The sequence below is a fragment of the Anarhichas minor genome, unplaced genomic scaffold (genome assembly GCF_050575085.1).
Source record: "Anarhichas minor isolate MPS153535 unplaced genomic scaffold, ASM5057508v1 ptg000033l, whole genome shotgun sequence".
Taxonomy (NCBI): Eukaryota; Metazoa; Chordata; class Actinopteri; order Perciformes; family Anarhichadidae; genus Anarhichas; species Anarhichas minor.
The window spans coordinates 2,694,038-2,720,312 of record NW_027466479.1 but is presented as its reverse complement, the minus strand read 5'-3'; the positions used below and the strand labels follow the sequence as shown (position 1 = coordinate 2,720,312).

Here is a 26,275-nt window from a genome sequence, read left to right as displayed (position 1 = left end):
CTTTGCCACTCTCCCATACAGCTTCGACTGGTGAAGAACCCGGGCAACAGTTGCTGTATGTACAGTCTCTCCCATCTGAGTAACTGAAGCTTTGAACTCCTTCAGAGTGGTCCTAGGTGTCTTGGTGGCCTCCCTCATCAGTCCTCTTCTTGCCCGGTCACTCAGTTTGTGAGGACGGCCAGCTCTAGGAGATTTAAACAAGTGCCATACTCCTTCTATTTCTTAATGATGGACTGAACTGAACTCTGTGGGATGTCCAGTGAGTTGGAAATCTTTTTGTAGCCATCTCCTGACTTGTACTTTTCAATGATCTTTTCTCTGAGTTGCTTGGAGTGTTCTTTCATCTTCATGTTGACACAGGTTATGATGGTGACACAGGTGTGTTTATACTACAATCACTTGACACACATCAACTGCACTCAGGTGATCTCCATTTCACTACTTGTGACACTGCTGGCATCAACTAGCTGGACTTCTGTTGAATTAGGTCAGTCACTTTAAAGGGGCTGAATACTTATGCAAATACTTATTTTACACTATATATTTTTAATTAATTGACATTAGTTTGTAAAAATCTGTTTTCACTTTGACATGAAAGAAGCTTTTTTTGCAAATTCTTGTCAAAAAAGCCAAATTATACTGATCATGATTTCATGTATAAAAGCAACAAAAGGATGAAACATCCAAGGGGGGTGAATACTTTTTATAGGCACTGTAACCACGATTTATGTAAACCTGTGAGGAGAGAAAGCACAAAGAATCTGAGGAAGAAGCAAAGTTAGTAATGAGCATTAATGGGACATGAATTCATACAGAAGGAGAGAGAGAAGAGGAGAGAGGAGCTCAGTGTATCAGGAAGTCCGCCTGAATTTTGGAATGTCATGTCGGTAAAAAGACAGTCCTTGAAGTATGTTTTATGTGGGAGATGAAAAACCTCGAGCAAATTAGTGCAAAGCAATTCCACTCATCACCCCCCACCCCCCTTCTCTTGTATGCAAATCATATTGCTTTTTATGGTTGATTTTTATCTCAATATATTATAAAATAATAAACAATATATCCACCACTTGAATCGTTGTTTTAGGTATGTTAATGTCATTCTTTTCTTTTCTTTCTTCTTCCGCCTTCATGTGTGCTGAAAGGCTCAATTCATTCACGTGTATTTGGGGATGCTGATGTACGTTTACAGCATGTGGACACACCCAGTGTGTGTCTAAGAGCTTGAGGAAGCCGAAGCTGAAACACTGCTGCTACACACTCACTCAGTCAGTGCTCAGCAACAGAGCAGCAGTGTGTTCTTGCTCCCAGCCATCCCACCCTCATCCTCAGAGCCTAACATAGCAGCAGCAGCAGCAGACATGGTACTCCACCACAAAGAGTTCACCAATGCAGGCAAGACAGCTGGCCTGCAGATTTGGAGGATTGAGAATCTGGAGCTGGTCCCTGTACCAGAGAACTTGTGTGGGGATTTTTACACTGGAGATGCTTATGTGATTCTCTACACTGTCAACCAGAAGACCAGCTTTTTCTACCACTTGCACTACTGGCTGGGTAAGTGAATAAAGCCCTGGCCCTTCATAATTGGGTAAAATTCATTATTTTCCACTCATGCAAAAATAGGAAAATGAGTGAATGTTAATTGGATTTAATAACATTTAGTCATAAGGCAGTCATGAGAGAGAAATGGTGTAGAAAAAGTCCTCCTGGGTGAGATATATATCACATCTCACTCAAAGAAACACTCTGCAGCTTCCTCAGGCACGTAGTGAGGAAAGCAATAAAGATGTATTATCTGCATGGTCAGGCTCGGGTCAAACTTCAGTTAAAACATTGGTTTAATGAATTCAAAATTAAAGAGACACTGCGTACTCAAATGAGTTTGTTGAGCTGTAAACTAAATGGTATGACTGTACTGTGAAGACACGTTCACATTTCTTACCAAATTTAGAAAAAATCTGCATTTTATGGTTTAAAAAGGCTCAACAGGTTTTAAATCAGCCCTTGCATGGCCGATGCTGACGTAGAGTTGGAGTCAGAGGTAGAAGGCCTAACCCAATGCTAGCATTGCCCCTGAAACATATTGCAAAATTTTTCTAAATGATGCAGTGGGTGTAGTTACACTTGAACAGGTCAACTTTTCCAGTTTGACTGCTCACTCAGCCAGTGAGTCTTGGCATGCAGTGACATAACAACAGAGTATCCTACGATGTGTTTTAAGTGTTTTCCACATAGAAACATGAACGCACTGACTGTCTGTGTTACAGGTGCAGACCCAGTGCACTGTGTCACTGTCAGCCGTCAATAGCGCCAACGTTTTATTGACGTGTTTTAAACTGGTGTTTCTTCAACCGCAAAAGAATTCACTTGTTGTAGTAGAAGATTAACTTTAAAATCAACAATTGGTATATTTTTCTAATTTCTTCCTCTCCCCTTTAATTTGTGCAATAAGTGAATCATTGGTATGCCCCTTTATTGGACCATAAACTAATATTTCTTTTAATAAAATCTACCCAGGAAACTTCTGGTATAGAAGGATATGGAAATTCAACAATTATCTTCTAAATGATAATTAATTCAATGACACTAATAAAACACGAGCAAAATAACTCAATGGGTTAAAACATGATTAGGCTAACTTCTAGTTCTTTAAATATAAGGAACAAGAAACTGACTTGATGCACAAACTTGACCTTTTAGTAACAAAAGAAAATTTGTCTTTGGAAGAAGAACTCAAATTAAAGGACATCCAGCCACAACTACATCAAATGTAATTAGGTCTGGCAAAAGAAGCATTCATTAGGTCAAGAGCCAAATCTCTCGAGGAAAGGGAAAAGAGCACTAATTATTGTTTTGCTCTTGAGAAGGAAAAGGAGGTTTAAAAGGTAATCATTAACTGCTGTCGATATTTGATAGGGCGTTAATAGCATACAAGCAGCATGCGCAATACTGGGAGAAACAGACAAAAGGGGCCAGAGCGAAACAACGACAAGGTGTTAACAATAAGGGACAGAAATGTTCCAGATGTGGCAGGGTGCATGCTAAAGAGGACAAATGTGCCGCATGCGATGCAGAATGTCATAAGTGTAAAAAGCGGGGACATTTTGCAGCGATATGCCGTTCCCGCGTGGTCATTAAGGTTAATGCACCCTACGAGGGAGGAGACAGGAGACATGTTCATTTCCTGGGAGAAAATACAGACGTGGATGACTCAAACAAGGCATGGACGGTAAAACTGCCTGTGCAAGATATTTAAATAGACTGAAACGACTGAAAACTGGTGCAACCAAATTAGGCAGTCCAGGTTGAGTGAACTGTAATGGTTACAGCTACTACTGAGTGGAAAAAGCAAATGTTCAGGTTTAAAGTAAATGTGATAAAGGGGCCACATGGCAGCAACCTGCTGAGCCGTAATGTAGCAATCGCTATGGGCTTAGTCAAAGCAAATGGAAGAGATCAAAAGCACAGAGCAGTTGAGTGATGCCAGCCCAGCAGCTATAGGCAGGCTGAAGATAAAGCCAATCAAAATCAGACTGCAGGAGGACGCTGTACCTACAGTGTGACTACTGCAAGGCGTGTGTCGGTGCCTATGCTCACTAAAGTAAAAAAAGAACTGGACCGCATGGTAGCCAGTGGCGGGATAGAGCCAATCAAGGAGCCCACGGAGTGGTGTGCTCCGATGGCTGCTGGACCCAAGAAGAACAAAGACCAGCCAAGGATATGCGTTGATCTAAAACGCCTGAATAAAGAGAAAGAGAGAGAAGTTTATTCTGCCCACCATAGATGACATCCTACCTAAACTCACAGGCGCAAAAGTGTTTTCCCTTTTGGACGCAGCAAGTGGTTTCTGGCAGATACCACCAGACAGAGAGAGTGACAAACTCACTACCTTCATAACTCCCTTTGGAAGGTATTTCTTTAATAGACTGCCATTTGGAATCAGAAGTGCACCAGAAATCTTTCAACGTGAAATGACTGCGCTCTTGAAAGAACAAGAAGGCCTGGCGATTGACATGGACAACATCCTTATTTATTCAGACTCTGAAGAAGTCCATGAGGTGAGGCTACACACTGGAGAAAGCTGGTTTAAAGATGCCATGACAAATATATCCTGTGTCAGTGACGACTCAACTACCTTGGACACTGCATTGATGAGAATGGCATTCGGCCAAATGAGGCTAAGTTCAAGGCCGTCACTCAGCTTGAGCCACCAAACAATGTCACTGATCTGAGAAGGATCCTGGGGATGATACACTATTTAGGCAGGTACCTGCCAAACCTGTCTGAGGTCACCAAACCCCTCAACTACTCAAAAACGACATGACATGGGCATGGAGGGCAGTGCACGAGGATGCCTTTAAGAAGGTAAAACAACTCATCACAGAGTCACCTGTACTAGCATTCTACGATGTGAGTAAGTCTACCATTATCAGTGCAGATGCTAGTAGTTATGGCTTAGGTGGAGCTCTGCTTCAGAAACATGATGAACAGTAGTGTTTTGTTCCAGAACACTCACTGATGCTGAGCAGTGCAAGTGTCTCGCTGCAGTGTGGGCCTGTGAGAAGTTTTCCAGGTACCTCTATGGACTAGACTCCTTTACTCTACAGAGTGATCACAAGCCGCTTATTCCCTTGATAAACTGTAAAGATCTCGACTCAGTGCCTATGAGGTGTCAGAGACTTTTACTACGTATGATGCGTTACAACCCTACAGCTGTGTATGTGCCAGGGAAACAACTTATCATAGTGGATAAACTGTCTAGACATCCCCAGGCTACTGCCACACAGGAAATCGCAGAGCTGACCAGTGAAATAGAAGCCTATGAGAAAGCAATCCACGAGTCATGGCCCATTTCACCCACCAAGCTCGACATGGTCAAACAACAGACCCTACAGGACGCAGAACTGCAGATGGTTCAATGCTATGTGATGTCGGGATGCTGTTAAGGTGCCTGACAAGGTAAAAGCCTATTACACTTCCAGACATCACCTCTCAGTTTCAGAAGGACTGGTGTCGTATAATGGTAGAATGATAGAATAGTGCCACGGATGATGAGGTCTGAGATATTACAGCGCATACATGATGGGCATCGAGACATAGTGAAGTGCCGGGAGCTGGCTGGGTGTAGTGTGTGGTGGGCCTGGAGTAAGCAAGCACATCCAGGACGCTGTCAGCACATGTAAGGACTGTCAGGAGTCCAAGCCGACGCAGAAAACAGAACCTCTGATCACTACTCAGTTATGGAGCCAAATCCAGGTCAAAAGTTTTGATCATTTGAAAAAGAATTTGAACCTGAAAGTTCAAGTTGTAGTCTTGAACATTGCAAAGTACAGCAATGTATTCAAAATAAAAATAAGTGAATGAAATTTTTTTTGGGTTGAATATAATGTTGATTCAGGTGTGGAATTTTTTTTTTAATTTTTCACTTTCATATATTTTTTGATATTTGAGGTCTTATATTTTTCAGTTTCAGATTTTATATTTTCAGATTCAAATCTTATTTTGTTCTAACTGGCCGCGAGCGACCCAGCACTGCGTAGCTCAATGCAGATCTGTTGTTACACGCCCTGTTTCTATTTATTCCGGACGCTCGCTTTGAAAGCACTGCAATGGACAAGGAACAGCTGATTGGTTGCATTACAATGAGAAGGTATCTTAACGAAGCCTCCTCATTTCACCAGACAATTCAAGAGGTGGCAGGAGGGAGAATGCCATGGAGCTGCTTTGTTGACAGAGCTGGCCCTCAGCCCATGCTTTTAGTACATGTCCGTGGATGTGAGCGGCCCCACGGTTAGCTCACAGCCGTTGAGAGCCAATCAAAATGCTCCCTATCTCAGATCTTTAGATGTGTCAGTCCACACTGAATCTGTGAGATGCCCCCCCCCCCCCTCCCCCCCTTTTAGAGAAGCAGAATCTGCATTGAATGCTGTTTAAGTCCTTGCCTATGCCTATATAAGCAAAATATGGCTTTCAAATGCATACATTGTCCTCCTGATGAGTACACACATTATACACACAGTACTGTAGAATGTAGAATGCGTTGCATCTGAGGTTTTGATCAGTGACCGTACTTCCTTCCTGAAACTCTCTCCATTTCCTCTGAGAGTAGAAAGTCAATACGACGAAGATGTTTTCTTGTTCTTGGCTTCTAACTGAGAACCCATCCACATTAATAATTTACTGTTATACATGCAAATGAACACCTCACACATCCTTCCTGTCACTGTGTATAAAGATGAAGCACTTTTCATGCATCATGTAAATGCCGAGCAACTGTGAGGAACGTGTTGCTGGCCCTGCTGTCAGACACTAACACTCATAGGCTGTATTCCAATCATCAGTCAGAAAGGACGAGAGCCCAACAACCAATTTGACATCATACTGTTGTTCATGTATTGGTGCATTGTCACCGTGGACTATTTTTGTGTGATGAAACTTCAAATAAATAATGTAAATTTCACACAAAGAATAATTGAGTTTTTGAAATGATAAGTGTCTTTCAAGCTAAAATGAATCAGCCAAAACTAAATAATTGGTTTACAAATGTTGCATTTATGTATCTATCACCTGTACACATCACATGCTTTTGTTTGAGGTATTTTGAGTTATTAATTTAAGCAAGATTGCTTTATCCACAGATATTTTCTTCTGTAGTTTTCTTTCACTTTCCATTGTGGACTGGAAGCAACACTTTCTGTGCTGATCGAAATTCTTAAAACAGACACGAGGGAGCAACAGGTGGACCATAGGGGTGATATTAAAAAAGATATTAAGAAAAACCTTGTGCAAAAGTAAGCATTTTGGCAAATGCTGCCATCATTAGCATGTAGCTGGTTAGTTTGACAGCTTCTCATTGTGCTGACAGGGAAAATGGCAGAACCAGTTTGTCAGTCTTTAAGGCAAGCCTCAAGTCCTTGAAGGTAAATGCCAGGTTCCTGACTGTTAACCATGAAATGACATGCTGGCATTTGAGCATTTTCCTTCCCAAATTGTGACCCCCTTAAGACCTTAAACTGACATTCAAGAAGTGTTGAGATGTAAGGCCTGTCAGGTGTCGTCTTTATCTATTTCCTCCTGTTTCTTAATTTTCCCATTAACACTTGTCTGCTGGTTTTGCTTTCAGATTGCAAGACTAGATAAACCACAGACAACTTTAAGGAGCCTGTGCATTTGTTGTTGTCTTTGCAGCACAAACTTAGCTCCAAGTCTGACTTATCTTTTTGATAATTTGACAAAATATAGAGCTTTCAGGAAATTGAAATTCAAGAAAAATGACACAGAGCCATAGATATTTACCAAGGAAGTAATGGTAGCTAGGGCAGGTGTTGTAGTATAAAGCCACACCGTCTGCATAGATAGGAGGTGGTAGGGGATGGCTGGGTCTGAAAACACTGGACTTTCACCCTGTTTGTGTCCTGTGTAAATCCATGTAAATCAATCTTGACTTATTTGTTACGTAACTCCGATGCTTAAAGCCACTTCTGTAGCTTTTTTATCAAAACCACAATCTTTTCCTAAACCTAAACAAGTGTTTTGCTAACACTGCAGGGGCTTACAGGCACACTGATAGCTCAATTCTGAGGAAATCACACCAAAAAAAACATTTAAAAAAAAAAAACATAAAAAAATAAATAAATTCCAAGTACCAAGTATTTGTGTTAGAAATGGATGCATTTTTCATTGTCCTTCATTTGAGCCTGTGCTTGTTCTTTAAAGGAAAGGAGTGCAGCCAGGATGAGAGTGCCGCTGCAGCCATCTTTACGGTGCAACTGGACGACTACCTGGGCGGAAAGCCAGTCCAGTACCGAGAACTGCAGGGGGTCGAGACAACAGCCTTCGCCAGCTACTTCAGGAGAGGGATCACTTACAAAGTATGGATCATTTTCATTACTGGTCTGAAAATGCAATCAAGTGACTTGTGCTGGACATCTTGTACAGTTGTGACTTTACTCTGAAATATAGTAACTGTTATATTTGCTTATACTGGCCTTTTACTAACGAACACTTCAGTAGCAGCCCCTACATTTTCATATTTCTAATGTTCGGTAGATATTTTTGTCTGATGTTTGTGAGATTAATCATCCTCTAGAGATCACAGCATATTTCTTTTCACGCAGGTGCAGACTGTGCAGTTGGCTGTAGTCTTTCGATGTGTTCAAGTGCAACTTTTTGGCCAGGAGATTAGATTTAAACTATTATTGACAATTTTTGTATATTGCTAGTTTGCTGTCTATCTGTCTGTCTGTCTGTGTATCTATCGGGGTACGTTGGTGTTGGTCGGTCTGCCATTTAGTCACTAATAGATAGATTGTCAAGAAATAAACTGATTACAGGTGTTGCTGACCTTGTTGTCTTTACTAGCAGCTGTTGTTCAGTTAAAGTCTGCATTATTACGGAGGAAGCAGCTGTTATTTGAGCGATTAGTGAGCGGCGTGACCAGCGGCGTCATCAGACCTACGGAGCGGACGTCTGAAGTCACGGTTAGCGGCTTTAGGGAGGGTGATGGACACAAAACGGAGGACTTTCCTTTTCTTATGAATGCTTATTTTGTCCTGCACAACTATTGTGAAGTCCGCAGATAAAATATAACGGAACAAAAGCAGTAATTGCTCTCCAGTAGGACATTTAGTCACCAGCAGAGCTACGAGTGAGAACAGAGAACGAAACCGAGGAAACGAGTGAGAGACGTGTGTTGACCACATTTATGGACCATAATCTAGTAAACCTTTATGTGTAAGTGTTAATATTAAAATACATTTGATGTGTGAGAGAGAGAGAGATAGAGCAAGACCTGCAGCGCTGTAACTAACGTTAAGTCTGAAAAATAAAACTTCTAAAACTTTCCACGAACTGTGTCTGTTTGAGTTCATAGAGGAAGATTTTAGAGAAGATCTTAAGTATCAAGCATGACCTTTCATTTTTAAAGACTACTTTATTACTCTGTTGTATTTTTTTAACTAAGCAACCAATCTACTTCCTGTTTACATCGGCACCATCATGCCCAGTGTACGTGAATAGTCACGTGATATTCGTTTTCAGGCGTTTTAGTCTGGACGCAGATGATTTAGAAAACGATGCTGAAACGCCGTGTGGACGGAGTTTTAAAATGAAAACGGAGTAGTGTGGACGTGGCCTTATCATCATGTCAATGTTTTCGATTATCCTGAGAAATATCTCAATATTTACTACGGAAAATATTATGAACCCAGACACGGGGGCGTTTGATTGTCCGACGTTTCAACAGCAACTGTTCGGAACAACAACGCTCTCAACGTTTTGGTGTCACCAAATCGTACCATACCCTCGTATTGCCAAGAAAGCCCTTGAGATACTCACACCGTTTGTTACAACGTATCTTTGTGAGCAATCCTTTTCGAGGATGGTGGACATGAAAACTAAGAAAAGGAACAGACTTTGCTGCGAAAATGATATGAGAGTGGCACTTGCCACGGTGAAGCCGCGCATTTCTGAACTTGTATCTGAAAGGCAACAGCAAAAGCCACATTGATTTGCAGTAAATATTCACTGAGTTATGTTTTTGTGTGAAATTCATGTTTTGTTTGTCGACAAACCGATCCTCACAGCATCGTACGAAGTTGCGTACCTGATCGCAAATCATTCATTGAGTTATGTTTTTGTGTGAAATCCATGTTTTGTTGGTTTTGTTCTTTGCACACAGTGATTTTGTGTGCAACTGATGCATAGTTCATTTTGTGCACTAATAAAATATATACCTATGTTTTGAAGAAATCATATTTTATTTTTCAAATTACGAAGGGTTCGGTGAATGCACTGATGAAGCTCGCAGGGTTCAGTACCTCCAATAAGGTTAAGAACCACTGGTCTAAAGTAAACAGAGAAATGGAAGAAGGTTGACAGAGTTCTCTGCCCCACAGACAGGAGGCGTGGCCTCAGGTTTCCACCATGTGGTCACCAATGACCTTTCAGCAAAGAGACTCCTACACATAAAGGGCAGACGCGTGGTCAGGGCCACCCAGGTCCCTCTCACCTGGACCAGCTTCAACAGTGGAGACTGCTTCATCGTTGACCTCGGAGATGTAAGGACACAGGATTTTCTTGCTGTATGTTTGCAGTTGAAAGGTGAAGCAAACTGGAGAGACAAGTTTGTATGTTGACAGTGGTTCCCTGTCTGTCTGTGTGTTCACCAATCTGCAGAAGATCTATCAGTGGTGTGGATCCAAGTGTAACAAGTTTGAGCGACTGAAGGCGGCACAAGTGGCCAGAGGTATCCGTGACAACGAAAGAAATGCCCGTGCCAAACTGGTGGTTGTAGAAGAGGGAAGTGAACGGTCCGAGTTAACTAATGTGAGTCTCAGATTTTTTTGTCATAAATTTCTCTTCTTTTTCACAGACATGTCTCATGATATGTCTGTCGGAAAAGGAAAAACTATTTATTCCATAATCATAATAAATAGTAAATGATATTGGGTGTGAACTGTATAAAACATAGGTATAGTCCCCTATGACGTCACCCATGGGTTTCTGAAGAGCCAAAATAAGGCTCAAAGTGGCCGGCTCCGGCCGTCGTCATCTTGGCAGTGACGACACAGCCTGACCCCTGGCTAATCCATGAACAGGCAAAGAATAGGAGCGTGGATGAAGCTGAGTTGGGCTGAATAAAGCCTGGTTGCTGAAACACGCCCAACTAGGTTGAAGCTACCAAGCTAGCTAAGGCTAACAAGCTAGGCTGTTGCTGACCGGCTAATCTTATCGCTGTGGTCTTGTTGCTCCCGGTATTCAAATAAAACAATTGTAACAAGACTCCTTCATTCAATCAATCAATTTATTTGTCGCATGAAATCATTCAAGGTAACGTTACAACTCCTTCAATTTGTGTTATTCATGTTATTCTCCATAAAGCAAACACCTCCTTTTTTCTTGCCGAAATGGTAAATGGATGTACTTGTTATTTTCTAGTCTTTCCGACCACTCAAAGCTTTAACACTACATGTCATCATTCACCCATTCATACACTGATGACGGGGGCTCCCATGCAAGGTACCACCTGCTCATCAGGACAAACTAACATTCATACACCATAGGCACAGCTATAGGAGCAATCTGGGGTTAAGAGTCTTTCCCAAGGACACATCGACATGGACTAGCGGAGCCGGGGATCATACCGCCGATTCTCTGATTGAAGGACGACCCGCTCTAATACTGAGCCACAGTCCCCGAAGCCCTCTGTTCTGTCAGATCGCAATAAAGAAAAAGAGTAGTGTTTAAGCGGCATTCCGGTATTAGCCAAGTTTCATGGACACTACAGCTCCTGATATCTCAGTGAAAACTGATGCCGGTGGTATGGAGGTCACCCAGGAGCAGCTCCATCATCCAGCACATTGGCCAGCAGGATGTTTGCACAGCAAACCTTATTTGTCTGACATTTGCATGAAAGATTCTCCAAAACACAAACACGTTAAGTTTAGTGACTTGATTTAGCCGAGCTAGCAGACAGCTAGTGGCTGTGACGGCAGCCACCTGTCCCTCAAAGCAGCCATGCCCTTAATTATGCATAACTTTAAGCTTTATTAGAATTTAAACAGGTGAGTTATTATATAAATTCAACCCCCGTACAGTTGTCATGGACAGGGATATTAGCTATAGAGACCAAGGCCCAATCCCCCCCCTTACGGACTCAGACTTTGAGGCGCGCTCCTGCGAAGTCCGTGAGGGTTTAGTTCTGTCCCACTGTCAGATCATCGAGTGTTTGAGTCTCTCGCAGACATTTGAGCCTTTTATGAACCCTTTCCGTAAATCAGCATAGGATGCTAACTTAGCCTAAGGGAATTACCCACAAATCATTGCAATGTGACGTTAAACACGGGGTAACCAGTGGACGCATGGAGACGTAAAAAAAAAGGTAAACAAAGACGGATCACATGTGTTCAGCCTGGAATATTAAATGTACTCAGAAACATTAAGGGTTAAAGATGGAAGATAGAAACACATGAAATCAGAAGATATTTATTAATTTATTCATCAAACATTTGATTTTGTCATTGAAGCTGTTTTGACAAAAACGAGTAAATATATTATATGAATGACCTCATCTTGTGAGGAAAGAGCCTGAAGACATTCAAACCAGGGAGTACAACGTATAAAATATATACACACAGTTATACATCATATTTTTTGTCGTTTTCATGGGAACGTGATATGTTGCAGCAAAGTGCTGTCCCGTTCATATTTACACCATCTCAAGCCCTCACAGTCTCTCACACTCACCCACTAACCAGGTGAAGTCAGTAAGTCCTTGAGGGTTCAGGGTTTGAGGCTTTAGGGGGGACACTGGGACTGGGCCCAAAATCATGTAAAGTTGGGCTTTTTAACATGGAGGTCTATGGAGATTCACTCCCTTTTAGAGCCTGCCTCAAGTGGCCATTCGATGAGCTGCATTTTTTTTACCCTTCTGCATTGGCTTCATTTTTCAGCCTCAGAGATTGTGCCGCTTTTGATACAGCTGCTGTATGTAAAACTCTGAATGCGGTTGTCCCTTCTCCACAGATCCATTTACGTTGCAAGGAAAGGTGAAACTAAAACAAGACATCTAAAAAGCATAATCAACACTGCTTGTTTTTAACACACAGATATACACAATACAAATATACCAACTCAACCTTTAGTATGAATTAAATCCTATTCGTTTTACTGTTACATCTTTCATGCATTTATTGTCTATTTTACCTCAAATATATTATGTGGCATGGTATCTTAACTTGTTCATCTGTTTATTGTAATTATTGTTATATGAAGTTCCAATGGCCTAGGAACAGTGTAGTCATTAGCAATAGTAACTTAGTCGATTTTTAGTTCACAGAATGTAACGTCTGAAGAAATAATCATCTGCAATAGATAACAATAAACAATGCATACCCACGATGCTACCAAAAGGCATAAGATGTATGCAGATATCGCTGGATTAACTCAGATATACTAAAACAGCAGCTCTCAGAGCTCAATTACTTCCTGAATAGTGGTCACACACAACTCACCGTTACGTACATCATATGTATCTGAATCTGTGATTCTTAAAGTTACCACAACGAACTATAGAAACACTTAAAAATACTTCATATTTACTTAGTTCTAACGACACAGAGGTTGCCGCTTGGTGTGAACTCAAGGCCAACTTTGTCACGATCAGGCTTTGCCTTGTGTGTTCTGTGTTTCTTTCTGTAGCTCCTCACTTTACAGCCACTCCCTCAGCACCAGTCTAAATCAGCCACTCCCTCAGCACCAGCCTAACTCCCTTCACCTGCCGCTAATCAAGCACTCTACCTGTCAGCCACTCCCTCAGCACCAGTCCCTTCACCTGCCCCAGATCACTAATCAAGCACTCCCTCATCAGCACAACTCCCCTCACCTGTTCTAGCCACTATTTAAACCCCTGCCTCCCAGTCACCCACTACCAGGTCATTGTTTGTGTTCATACCTACCCACCCGTTTTTGCTTGTCCTGTTCCCGGTTTCCCAGTCTGCCTGCCCTGCCTGATTTCCCCCCTCGTCTCTTGTCTCGTCCTTGGATTCCCTGTTGTGTTCGTTATTCATTAAAACCCTTTTCTTAATTCATCTGACTGTCTGCACTTGAGTCCTCATCATGCCCCGTGACAAACTTACTAACTTGTTAAGGAAATAATGTTAAATCAAGGTTCACATGTTAGCTTTTGCAAACTCCATTCACTGACCATAACATAGACTTATTTGTGTTTTTTCTGAAAGTGTGATGTTCAGACTGTTCATGCCTGTGAGTACAGAGCTGTAGTCAGGATGATGTTAGCCTAGCTTAGCATTAAGACTGAAGGCAGAGGGAAATAACTAGCCTGCTCTGTCCAAACCTCTAAAGCTCACTGATAACATGTCCACAGAAATGTAAAACAGCATAACAATTTGTGGTTCTATTTTTTGACAAACAATAGTGTGTCCTCCTTCCAGGAATTCTGTGCAGTGTCTCAAGCTAATTGCCAGATTCCACCAGTGAGCACATGATTTGGTCTCTGTACACTACAGAGTACAGAGACTATGGTACCAAACCTGGCATCCTCACTCTCACACAGCACACACTGCACCTGGCTGTTTATTGCTCAAGACATTTCTGTGTGTGTATGGACTAAAACAAAAAAGCTACAGTGGGTTCATCGGTGAGTATTAGAGGTGTTGGTAGGTGTAGATTTCTACTTTGGACAGAGAAAGGAATGCTGTTTCTTCCCACTTCCAGACTTTATGCTAAACTAGGCTAACCAAATCCTGACTAAAGCTTTGTATGTAAGAGACATTGGAGTGGTAGCTGTGGTGGAAATTATTCTTATTTATTTCCCTGTGAGAAATAAACGTGATGATAAAGCTCTCAAAAGTCTTTAAGTATTTCATTGAACAGACTCTTAGAATATTCAGCTGATTGGATAGAGCTCTTTCCCTACTGATGGTCCGGAGGTCTAACCACAAGTCAAAGTAGTATATGCTTCACACAAACTGCACATTATTTTGATATCACGTCATCACTTGTCACTGAGCTTCCCCATCCGTACATCCTGTCTGATCGGTACTGCGTATGTGGAACTTTCTGCAGAGATGGGAAAGAAGTGAGGTGGCTCACTCATTAGCTAATTCCATCATCAGCTCCAGAAAAACGTTTTACTGCTTAAATAATGTATGATGGAAGTAGCAGTAACGACTGAGTCATCATTCTTGCTGGTATCGGGAAGAAAGAAATTGTATAAAAAATGATGTACTTGTCATATCATTTTTTCACACTAACAGGTCCTTGGAGTCAAACCAGACCTATCAGAGGGAGATGGTGATGATGATACAGAGGCAGACGTGTTCAACAGGAAAATAGCCAAACTATACATGGTACAGTAGTCACTCATACAAAACACCAGAAGTCATTTTTGGAAGGATTGGCTGGTTGGCTGATTTAGCAGGAAGTGATAAGAACATAAATACCCAACTTACCGGTATACTTGTCATGGAATATTATGGATTCTTTTAATCACATCAGATGAGACACTGAGAAATCTTATCTCATGCAGTTTATCAAGTGGGGTGCTGCTCTGTGACAGGGATATACATTATTTTCAGTTATCTAAATCTGCATAATTTCATACAATAAAGAGTTTTGTTGAAAATAGGACTTGGCAGCAGCCTGGGTTGGATTCAAACCTTCGACCCTCTGCTGCGCGTCAACCTCATCTCTCTCCCCCATGTTCTATAATTCTCCAGCTGGTCTAATACAGGCAATAAATATTATTATTCTTATATCGTTAAGAAAAAGGGAAAAGGTCTCTCTGCTAACAAGGTTATTATATCTTTTGAATAAACTGTCAGTGAGAAAGCTCGTTAGATTGGTCGCTAACAGGACTATTAGTTCTCACAGTTTATTCAAAAGATATATTTGTATCATTGACTGTTGTCTCATAGTTCAATCCATTCCTTTTTGTGGAGCTCTGGATGGTGAAACGCATCTAAAAAGCTACGATAACCTTCACAAAAGTTAAACTTGCCGCAAAAACTTGAACAGATTTACTTCCACCAATGAAGTCGATTCATTGGAATTAAATGATTTTGCAGCAAAATGGTGCCGTTTAAATGCTGGTGTGACCAGGCCTAGAGGCATAATCATTCTTAAAGCTACTACAGGGAGCTTTCCTTTTGTATGAAAGTCCCATTCCTCTGTCTCACAATCTGTGGGTTTCTTCAATGAGTTAGATACCTGAAATAAGGTCTGTGGTTCAAACAAGTTAAGAGATTGTAACGTTTTTGTCCATAACATAAAATACGTCAGTAAATTCTCTTGTGAATTTTGAATCTAAACTTCATCACGCTGATGTGGAGGCTTGAATTCTACCCCACAGAGAGAAGGCCGCTGATTTCCGCCCACTGCTGTTCTACAGTAGAGTCGCTGTGATAATAAAATCTGCCATAAACTGGTCTACAATCAAAAAGTATTTAATCCTACTGAATCTAATACAAATACAGAGTGAAACACATTAATTACAGTATCTATAGATATATATTCTCTGCGCAGAGAGGCATTTTACCCTGATCCCAGTAGAAGCGCTGCTGCCCTCCCGGGGAGACCAGAGGAAAGAGAGCGATTCTCTGGCCGGCACTTCCTGGTCCCAGTTTGAAAACCCCTCCCATACTGTCTATCTTAATTCCTATTGGCTAACTCCAGCAAACCCCTCCTGGCCTCAGTCTGCTAGGACCCTCGCACAGGTGTGATCTGTAAATGCCTGTCTAGAAATCTCGCTTTCCCTATTCTTCATACATTCAATGACTGTCTTTTATGGCTTAACACTTCTATGATAAACATTTTATATAAAGATAAGGATTTGCAACTTTTGGCAAAAACTTCACAAGTTTCACAAGCATAGATATAAAGGTGCTACAAATTCTACTAAGAAACACTTCTAACTACAAATCACTTCTAACTACAAATTCTAAAACACTTCTACAATTATGAATCTTCTAATTATGTATTCCAAAACACTTCTAATTATGATTTCTTAATTATGAATCATTAAACACTTCTATTATCATTTCTTAAAACACAGTTCTAAACCTAAATTCCCTACACTGACTAGTCCGATAGTTCGATCCTGTAGTAGTTTAATTATAGCCTAATGTAGCCTAATGTTAGCTTTTTACTTCTGCCGATTGCATTTAAGCTCCAAAAATTATAAGTGGTGTTATTTTATGAAGATTATCTTGCTCAACAAAAAGTGTAAGTATCATATACTTGTGTTTGTCACAGACCTTATTTTCTGCTGTAATTCAAAAGCCAATGGAAAAATCACATTGTCTTTTTGTCGAGGGAACCCGTGTGATGGTAACTTCCGAAGTTGTCCTAAAAAATATGTCATGCCTGCAGCACTCTAAAGTTTACATTCTCTCTTTGTAATATGGGCTATAGGTGATGTACTGTATGTGTTTGTGTGTTACCAGGTTTCTGATGCGTCAGGGTCCATGAAAGTGACTGTTGTCAAGGAGGAAAACCCATTCCTCCAGAGTGACCTGCTCTCAGATGAATGCTTCATTCTGGATCATGGCAGAAACAAGATGATATTTGTATGGAAAGGTAATCAGACAGTGTTTTAGCGTCTGCTTTGAATGGTGTATTGTCTTTGTGACTGTGCATAAGGATTTCAACATCAATCGCATCTCATTTATCTCCTACAGGGCACAAGGCTAACCCCAGTGAAAGAAAGGAAGCCATGAAAACAGCTGAGGGCTTCATCAAACAGATGGGCTACCCTGCAAACACACAGGTTTACTTTCATTTTCACTTTTCTATTGTATATTTTTAATTTGAAAGAAGTGCTTTATTACAGCTTCTGGGGATTAAACCTGAAAAGTGTTTTCAATATGTTTGATGATGTTGATTATCATTTAATTCTTTCAGTGAGCAAAAATACTTGACTAACAAAAGCTGCTGTGAAACTTATGTAATAATTGAGTGTTGCAACTGATAATCCTGCAGATCCAGGTGCTGCCAGAGGAAGGAGAGACTTCCATGTTCAAGCAGTTCTTTCTGGGCTGGAAGGACAGGGACCAGAGTGAGGGTTTTGGGGAGGTATTTGTCACAGAGAGAATTGCGAGGATCCAGCAGGGGGAGTTTGATGCCTCCAAACTCCATGAGTCCCATCACATGGCCGCCCAGTACAACATGGTGGATGATGGGAGTGGACACACACAGGTGACTAAATATACAAGAAGTTAACTTTTAAAACCACGCCATGGTGCAATGTTGAAGAAAGAGCTGAGATGCCTTGTCTTCCAGTCATGAATTGCTGAAGTCTCTTTGGGGCACAAAGCATGCATTTCCCTCGACCTCTTTCATCAAACTAGTTGTCCATTACGGGGTTACAGAACCCACGTTACTGGGATACCAAGAGAGGAGAACTGGGATGAGCAAATGCTGAGCCATTGGAGATTGTTGACACAGGTTAAAACAGAGGTTACCTAGATGAGAGTCCAAACACCATCATGCCTATATCACAAAGTAATACAATGATAGGGAATATACTTAAACCACAATATGGCCAGATCATGTACAATATATTGATCTGGTGTTGCGGTGATGAAATCAATGGGAGAAATCTGAAACTGAACTCGAATACAAAACAGTTTTTGGTGTAAATTTAGTTTTTGGAGTTGGTGGAGACCAAAGCAGCTAAAAGGAGATTAGAAATACATGAATTAATCAGATGGATACAAACATGACTCCAATGGCATGAAAATGTTGCTCTTTGCCTTCTTGATGTTGGCTGATGTCAGACAGAATTGTGAACAAGTTGAACTCTGTTTCCATCTTCAGTCTGATATTGCCTTCATTAATCATCCTTTGGGGTTGGGGGTTTCAATATTTGCTAACATTATGACTAGAGACCGTATCCGTCAGAATCGAACAGCGTTTTAAGTCGACAGGTGATGTATTATTCAGCAGCCCAAACACCAAAGAGAGGCCACTGAGTGAAGGAGTGAGAGATGTCGGGGTCTCCCTTATAGACCCGCCGTCTATTCTGGGAGGATTTGTGTAAATGTTTTACATTACTTGTAGGGTGGAAGATTCACAGAGTGTTGTAGAGACGTGGCAGGCAGAGCATTATGTTACAGTTACAGACACAAATGAGGAAGAGGAGAGAAAAGAAGAGAAGAAGGACCGTGAAACGGCAACAAAGACACCACAGAAAAGAAGCTGTGCCAGAGAAAAGAAATGTTTCCCAGACATTGAAGCAGAGAGACACTTTAAATTGATTTAGAACAGCCTCAATAGCAGCATAAATGTCGTATGTACCGGTCTTCAATGTTGTTATTATTACTGACAACAATTGACAACGGCTTTAGTCCCACTTGACATAATCGGCTACTCATTAGTCCCCCGCTGCGCTTATTTGTTGACTACTTTTTAATCGAGAAACCGCAGTTTCATGTCACAAGGCCAGACGCATCAGTCGACTCAAATCCGATGAAGTGAGCGGACGCAGAGCTCTGGACCCAGGCAACATGCTGGATGTGCCAACAGGCAACGGTTTGCTAACACATTAGCCAAAAAGAGCTTTCTACGGTGTATGTCAGATTTGGTGTTTAGACCTTGATCTGCTGCCCCAAAATGACCACAAAAGTTTATTTTCTGGCCCCTGGTGGGGGGACGATTGGGGAGTGTGCTTTTGACTTGAACCATAACTTCATCTGAAGTCATTAGAAGGTATATAATAGATCTGAAGATTGGCTTGTGATTAATAAACTAGCTCAATGAGAAAGCAATTACGCACCTTCAGCAATAACATGTTGCCAGAATTCTCTCTTTGACACTATACTTACATGTGGCTCTTAAAGTGGTGAATATTGTTTCCATCTTTTAGATCTGGAGGGTGGAGAGCAGTGGCAGAGTTCCTGTCGACCCAAAGGGCTACGGTCAGTTCTACGGGGGGGACTGTTACATCATTCTGTACACCTACGGGAAGAGGCAGATCATCTACACCTGGTATGACACCGTTCACTGAGCTGGTTTTTCATAAGCAACAAAGAGTTTCACTTCCTCTGTAATATGGTCTGATGCTCTGCACCAAGCTTCCTGATATATGTCGATCATATCTGTGGTTTATTAGCCGAGCTGAGGGGAACTGCAGGGTTGATAATTCTCTGTTGTTTTGTCACTAAGATGACTCTCACATCACAATTATTTGCTTGATCATTGTTGATGTAAAATATAAAAATATAATTAAGTTTAAGGTTTACTCAGCATTGTCACATGTCTCTTCTGACCTGTAGGCAAGGAGCCAGATGCTCTTTGGATGAGCTAACAGCTTCGGCCTTCCTGACCGTAGACCTGGATCATTCACTGGGAGGGTATGCAGTTCAGGTACAGCCAGTGTGAAACAGAATAAAACGCATGTGCAATGGATGCCTGAAAGAGCTCATGAATCTCTCTCTGCCTAATGAAGTCAAATGTGGTTTGCAACGCTTTGTCACACGAAACAGTAATCCAGTAAACTACATGCTTAGTGAATGTCTTAGTTTATCACAAATTGCAGCTCGGTTCATATGTTAATTAGCAGACTTCAGAATTGTTTGCAGGTGGATTTGTACAGAGCCAGGTTAGCTAGTTCCCCCTATTTCCAGTCTTTATGCTAAGGTAAGCTAACTGTTTCCCTGGCTGTAGCTTCAAAACAAATAAGCATATTTCCTAAAAGGTCAAACTATTACTTCAACAAAAACAGCACACACAATACAATAACACTGCTCAAAGTTCAAAAACAAACAGAAACCAAGACTTAGAGGCGGTGTACAGTAGAATTAAAGATAAAGGTTTTGGCATCAATTTTCTTTGGAATTGCCCACAGCTTTTGTGTGTGTGTGTGTGTGTGTGTGTGTGTGCGTGTGTGTGTGTGTGTGTGTGTGTGTGTGTGTGTGTGTGTGTGTCATCAGGTCAGAGTGTGCCAGGATAAAGAGCCCCCACATCTACTGAGCCTCTTCAAATCTAAACCCCTCATTGTATATAAGAGTGGTACGTTCCGCCTCAGAGGCCAGACCCCCCCACCTCCAACCCGACTCTTTCAGGTACGACGGAACCTGGGCACCATCACCAGAATTGCTGAGGTGAGCATTTACAATGGTTTACAATGGCAGTATATTTACAATGGGCATTTTGTCCATTTTCAGGTAAAGGTGTTGATTGTCTCATATGTTTCAGGTTGATGCCAGGGCATCCAGTCTGAACTCTAATGATGCCTTCCTGCTGAAGATGGCTGATGGCCGGGGCTATCTGTGGATGGGCAAAGGGGCCAGTGAAGAAGAGGAGAAAGGAGCAGACTACATGAGTAAAGAGCTGAACTGCAGCAGCAAACACGTCATGGAGGAAAATGAACCAGGTCATCACCTACATTTCACTTCCATACATAAAACACAAATACCTTCTGCTGACGGGGGAGTTTGGATGATGATGAAATTCAAACAAACAACATGAGTGACAGCTGTGACTCAAAGCCAGTAAAACTGGTACTAAAATAAACCTGTGAACTGGGCCAGCATTGGTTGTGCATGGCTAGCAGTGTATGACTGTGAGTACAGAGCTGCTGCAGCAGGATGTAATGATTTAACACAGGATGTGTCAGACAGCTGGACTAGTCCTGCCTGCCTATCTGCACTTATACACATTGTTGGGCTATTTATTTCAGAATTATTTATACTATAGGCAAACAACCTTCCATATTTTGCAAAAAACAGAAAAATACCTCTGTCAACAAGAACATAAGCAGGAACAAGCATGAGAAGAATGTGTGCTGTGTAAAGTCCGATGGCAGCTGTGTATTTACTGCGTGATGCAACAGAGCAGAGAGCTAGCAGCTACGGATCTGGTACGCCACCCACCATCAAAGCGACCACACCCTTAACTATGCTTAACTTTAATCTTGATGTCATTTAAACAGGGGAGTTTATTAAAGATTCATCAAATGTCATTCAATGTCAGTGTGTGTTTTGTGTTGCAGATGATTTCTGGGCAGCATTAGGGGGGAAGACAGAGTACCAGACCTCAGCAAGACTAGACAGTCAGACCATCACTCACCCTCCTCGTCTGTTTGGATGTTCAAACAAAACCGGCAAGTTCATAGTAAGTATTTCACCTACGTCAGAGGCCAACAGGGTGACCGCGACCCCTAGGGGGTCGTGACATTTTTGGTTGTTTTTTTAGGCACTTTTCCATGACCTGCTTTAATCCCAGGTGATGATCATTATGTTTTGAAACAACAGTTACCTGTTGGTTCCTCATGTGATCAGTATAATCTGTGAGAAACACTGCAGTGAGATGTTGTGCAGCAGTATTCTAACCAGTGCCATCATGTGTGCAGATTGAGGAGGTTCCAGGAGAGTTCACACAGGATGACCTGGCTGAAGATGATGTGATGCTGCTGGATGTGTGGGACCAGGTACTGTACACAGCTGTAGCAAAGGTTAGGTCATCTCTGGACAAACTCCACAGTCACTCTAATGTCCTGTTGCAGGTGTTTACGTGGATCGGAAAGGATGCCAACGAGGTAGAGAGGACTGAATCCGTCAAATCTGGTGAGCTTTTGGATTTTGACTCATCTCCGTGTGTTGCTGTTTTAGTTGACTGTGGCTCAGTGCTACAGCAGGGTCGTCCTTCAATCAGGGGATCGGCGGTTCGATCCCCGTCTCCGCTAATCCATGTGGATGTGTCCTTGAGCAAGAAACTTAACCCCAAGTTGCTCCTGTAGCTGTGCCTGCAGTGTGTGAATGTTGTGTGAATGTTAGTTAGTCCTGATGGGCAGGTGGCAGCTTGCATGGTAGCTCCTGTCATCAGTGTGTGAATGGGTGAATGATGACGTGTAGTGTTAAAGCTTTGAGTGGTCGGAACACTAGAAAAGAACTGTACATCCATTAACCTTTCATGTCTTTTAGCTTACCACAGAATTTGTCTTCGTTGAATTTCACATGTATAAAACAATAACCTCTTACTGCCACATGAGGTCACTACTAACATGGGACACTAACTTATTGGCAACACCACCCAGATGTAGCTGTTTGCTTCCCCTTAAGTGACTCTTCGTCTCCCCTGCAGCCAAACGGTACATAGAGACTGACCCGAGCGGCCGGGACAAGCAGACTCCTGTGGTGGTGGTGAAACAAGGCCATGAACCTCCCACCTTCACAGGCTGGTTCCTGGCCTGGGACCCCTCCCACTGGGACTCTGTCACCAGGAGCATGAAGTCCATGCGTCTTTAGAATCAGAACATACAGATATATTGATCCACCCACGACAACTGAAATAGGTTCCTTTACATAACCAGTGTGATCAAATAAAGACATTCAGTTGTTTTCTGTGACATTTTTAATTGAAAATTGTGTTTGTACTGTTACTTTACCACATGCAGGCACAACTTTCACATTGACATATAATGACCCCCATATTGTCAGTCTCTGACATGTTGGGAAGGTTGGGAATCTCTGGTCTTTGATTTGTAGCTACTTCGGAATAATTCTTATAAAATGATTTATTTGACATGGTGCTTGTATCCAAACTTACTTTAAAAAGTGAAGTGATATAAGACATGATATTGATGTTGATCTTCTAATCTCACTGTTGGTAACAAAGGGAATAAGTGTATTTCCCATAAATGTTGAGCTATATTCCTTTAGAGCACGTCAGGCAGTCATTCTGGAAAACAATATATTTTCTGTTGATGGCACTCTCTTGTTGGACTAAGTACAGATACATTAAACTAGCTAGTAGAATCCACTGGAAAGACCTTTACCGCTCACCTCTATTTGAGATTCAAAAGCACTTAATAAATGGTACATAACTCATATGTATCTGTTCGAATGTATTTCAAGTGATTATGAATTGATATTATGAATTGACCTATCAGTTATTAATTATGTAGATTCAGTGCATCTTCTAAAAGGATGAATAATTCTGGCTACTGCAACAATTAATATGAGACATGTTGGATAAGATTGCATCAGTTCCATTAATTATCTTAATGATATAATCTGGAGGTTTCACAACATCTGAAGCATCCTTCATTTCATTTTGAGCTTTAAAATGATGTTCAAAGTAAACTCTGCATTAGAAATTACACTTTGTGATTGTGTAGAAAATATTATATTATCAATAATATATCAATAATGTCTAAATAAAAAACATTGCATCAGAAATTTCACTCTCAAGGTCAAAGACTCAAAAACTGCTTTTGTGAATATCTGAGTCCACATTTAAAGCAGAAAGCTGAAGAAGACACATCAGTAATCAAAATGTGTAATATCACGTGTGATCTAATTTGACATTTTTTATACTTTCACTTTGCCACACCTACAACTCTTTTCAACACATTGACGGAGTTGAATGTCTCATACAGAATGTTTTCACGGATTGAAAAGGGTGATGTACGAGCACAGGTTCAAACGTTCAAAAGCCCATAGATGCTATTTCAGGATCATACTTCAGCCATTAGATGTTCATATCAAACTACTGGCAACATTGGGATTCAATAATTCTTGTTTTGGTATAACGTCATAGGTGTTACTCTTACAGTACCGGGTGCATCCACTAGAGGATTATTAAACAAGTCTCCTGTAGGCTGTAAGCAGGCTGGTCATGGTCAACTACCACAGACTGGATGTTAGTCCACTATCAACTACACACTGACTGAAATTCTCATCCCAGTGCCATTACCTCTTACTGCCACATGAGGTTACTGTGTGACATGTGAGAATGATTATGGGAACCAACAATCAGATGTTGCAGCTATTCTTTGTGATGAGACCTTGATCAAACAAAAACTAGTGTTATTTTATGAGAAACTAGTTGTTTTGGTCCTTAGATATGATTGGAATCATTTAGATTCTTTATTCTTTGTAATTGTTCGTTGTTCATTTCTTTTCTTTTTTATCAATCAGTTTGTATTAAAACAAAATACATTTAAATGTATATAGTGTTTAGTGTATTAATTTGACAAGAATACAGGAATAGTTTAACACATTGGGAAATACACTTCGGCTACATCCACACTATTACGTTTTCCTTTTCAAACAATCTCCGTCAGACTAACACGCCTGAAAACACATATCTCATGACCATTCACGTACACCAGGCATGCGGATGCCATTGTAAACAGGAAGTATATTGTCTACGCTGTGGATGGTTGCTTAGTTACAGAAAATACAATAGATCTCTGCCGTAAAACATTGGATTGCACCTTCCGGATTGGGAATGAGCGAGTCCATGGGCCCAATCCCAATCTCCCCCTTTACGGACTCACAGGCTTTGAGGCGCGCTCCAGCGAAGTCCGTGAGGGTTTAGGGTTTGAGGGTTTAGGGGGGACATTGGGATTGGGCCTTTGGGTACATCCCAAGTCCCTCTTATTCTCGGAGCCGATTTTGAGGTCTCTGAGCGAAAAAGCATAGCCCTACAAAACTGACCATAGTTCTGTAACTACAAGGTCGATTTTAATAATTTTTGTTGATATAATCAGATCACAACACCTGTGACATAGTTTACATAGGTGATATTGTGAATATGTTGCTGGATAATATAGAAAATAAGACATAACACAGCTGAAATTGAAAATATTCAGCCTCGCCTGGGAAAAATGCACTTTCAGTGATAAAAGGTTATTGAAATAATGCAGCTAGCCCCCTGAAACTTTCCCAAGTCATAGCATAACTGATCGGTAGTTATTAAAAAAAGGTTAAAGTGGAATAAAGTGGAATAAAGTTAAGAATAAGAGGTTTTAGTCAGGCGAGGACATCATTTTCGAACCAGCTGTTGCAGCTCTTACATTGTACTTTTATACACTATATAACTATATATTTCACTTTCTTTATCACTCATATGATTCAATACATCCAAATACAGATAATAGGAATCATATTCATATTCATAACATCATCAGAGCCAGTTTTGGCTGTCATCTGTAGGATTTTCTCATTTCATGTGTGTGTGTGTGGCTGCATGGCAGCCTATCCTCGGTCGATTTCCAAAAACAACCCCTCCTTAGACGCGTCACAGGCTTAGGAAGACCTGTGTCGAGTTTGGTGGCGATCGGCAAAAGTTTTCATACAATAAAGTTGCCAGAAGTGACACGTGTACCCCGGCGGAAATTTCCGGTCGCAGGCAGTCTGACCACTCGCCCAAGCCTGCTTGACCGCTCTTATTCTGGAAACAAGTCGGAAGTCAACAGTATGCAGTTGGCAGCAATGACTACAGCTTTGGAACGGAAATTCGGCGACGTTATTATCCATATTTTCATAAAACTTGGGCGCATACCTACGATTTTGTTCGGCGGAGGGCAGCACGAAGGTACGTTTGATCACTCACAACTGTTTAGTGTTTCTACGGATCGTAAAACAGAAGTTAGTTACGTGTTCCGCCACGTGTGCTAATGCTAATAAATGCATTGCATGACTTGGTAGCCGTTAGCATGAGGGTACAAACATTGATTTACTGTACTCATAACGCCGATTTCGGGCCAGGATTTGGTGCTTTTATGCCACGATATTGTTCTGCTTATGTGAGTACCCTATAGCTGTGTTGGGAGTGTGTCAGAAGTGACTTATATGATGTTGTTGCCCATACGTTGCTCTTTCATCGAAATAAAAAAAGTAGCCACATACATGCTACTGGCTAATAATCATGCTATTTTCCGCATGTGAGTTTGAGGGGTTCTGAGCCCGAGTGCCCCCAAATTTGGGGGCGTCGTGCTTAAAAGGTTTGTCATTTCCTCGCTCCTCGCTTG

General features: G+C 41.4%; 1 protein-coding gene across 1 annotated transcript; it reads left to right on the top strand.

Moving 5' to 3' along the window:
• The first annotated feature begins 1,244 nt into the window (after positions 1–1,244).
• Positions 1,245–24,468, top strand: scin (scinderin). Its single transcript, XM_076105588.1, has 16 exons — positions 1,245–1,551; positions 7,714–7,868; positions 9,894–10,055; positions 10,174–10,323; positions 14,775–14,867; positions 16,962–17,094; positions 17,196–17,284; positions 17,497–17,712; positions 19,382–19,503; positions 19,791–19,881; positions 20,448–20,618; positions 20,713–20,890; positions 21,509–21,630; positions 21,869–21,946; positions 22,022–22,082; positions 22,600–24,468. Exons 1-16 carry the CDS (start codon positions 1,359–1,361, stop codon positions 22,761–22,763), a joined length of 2,178 nt encoding a protein of 725 aa, XP_075961703.1. The 5' UTR covers positions 1,245–1,358; the 3' UTR covers positions 22,764–24,468.
• The last annotated feature ends 1,807 nt before the right edge of the window (positions 24,469–26,275 follow it).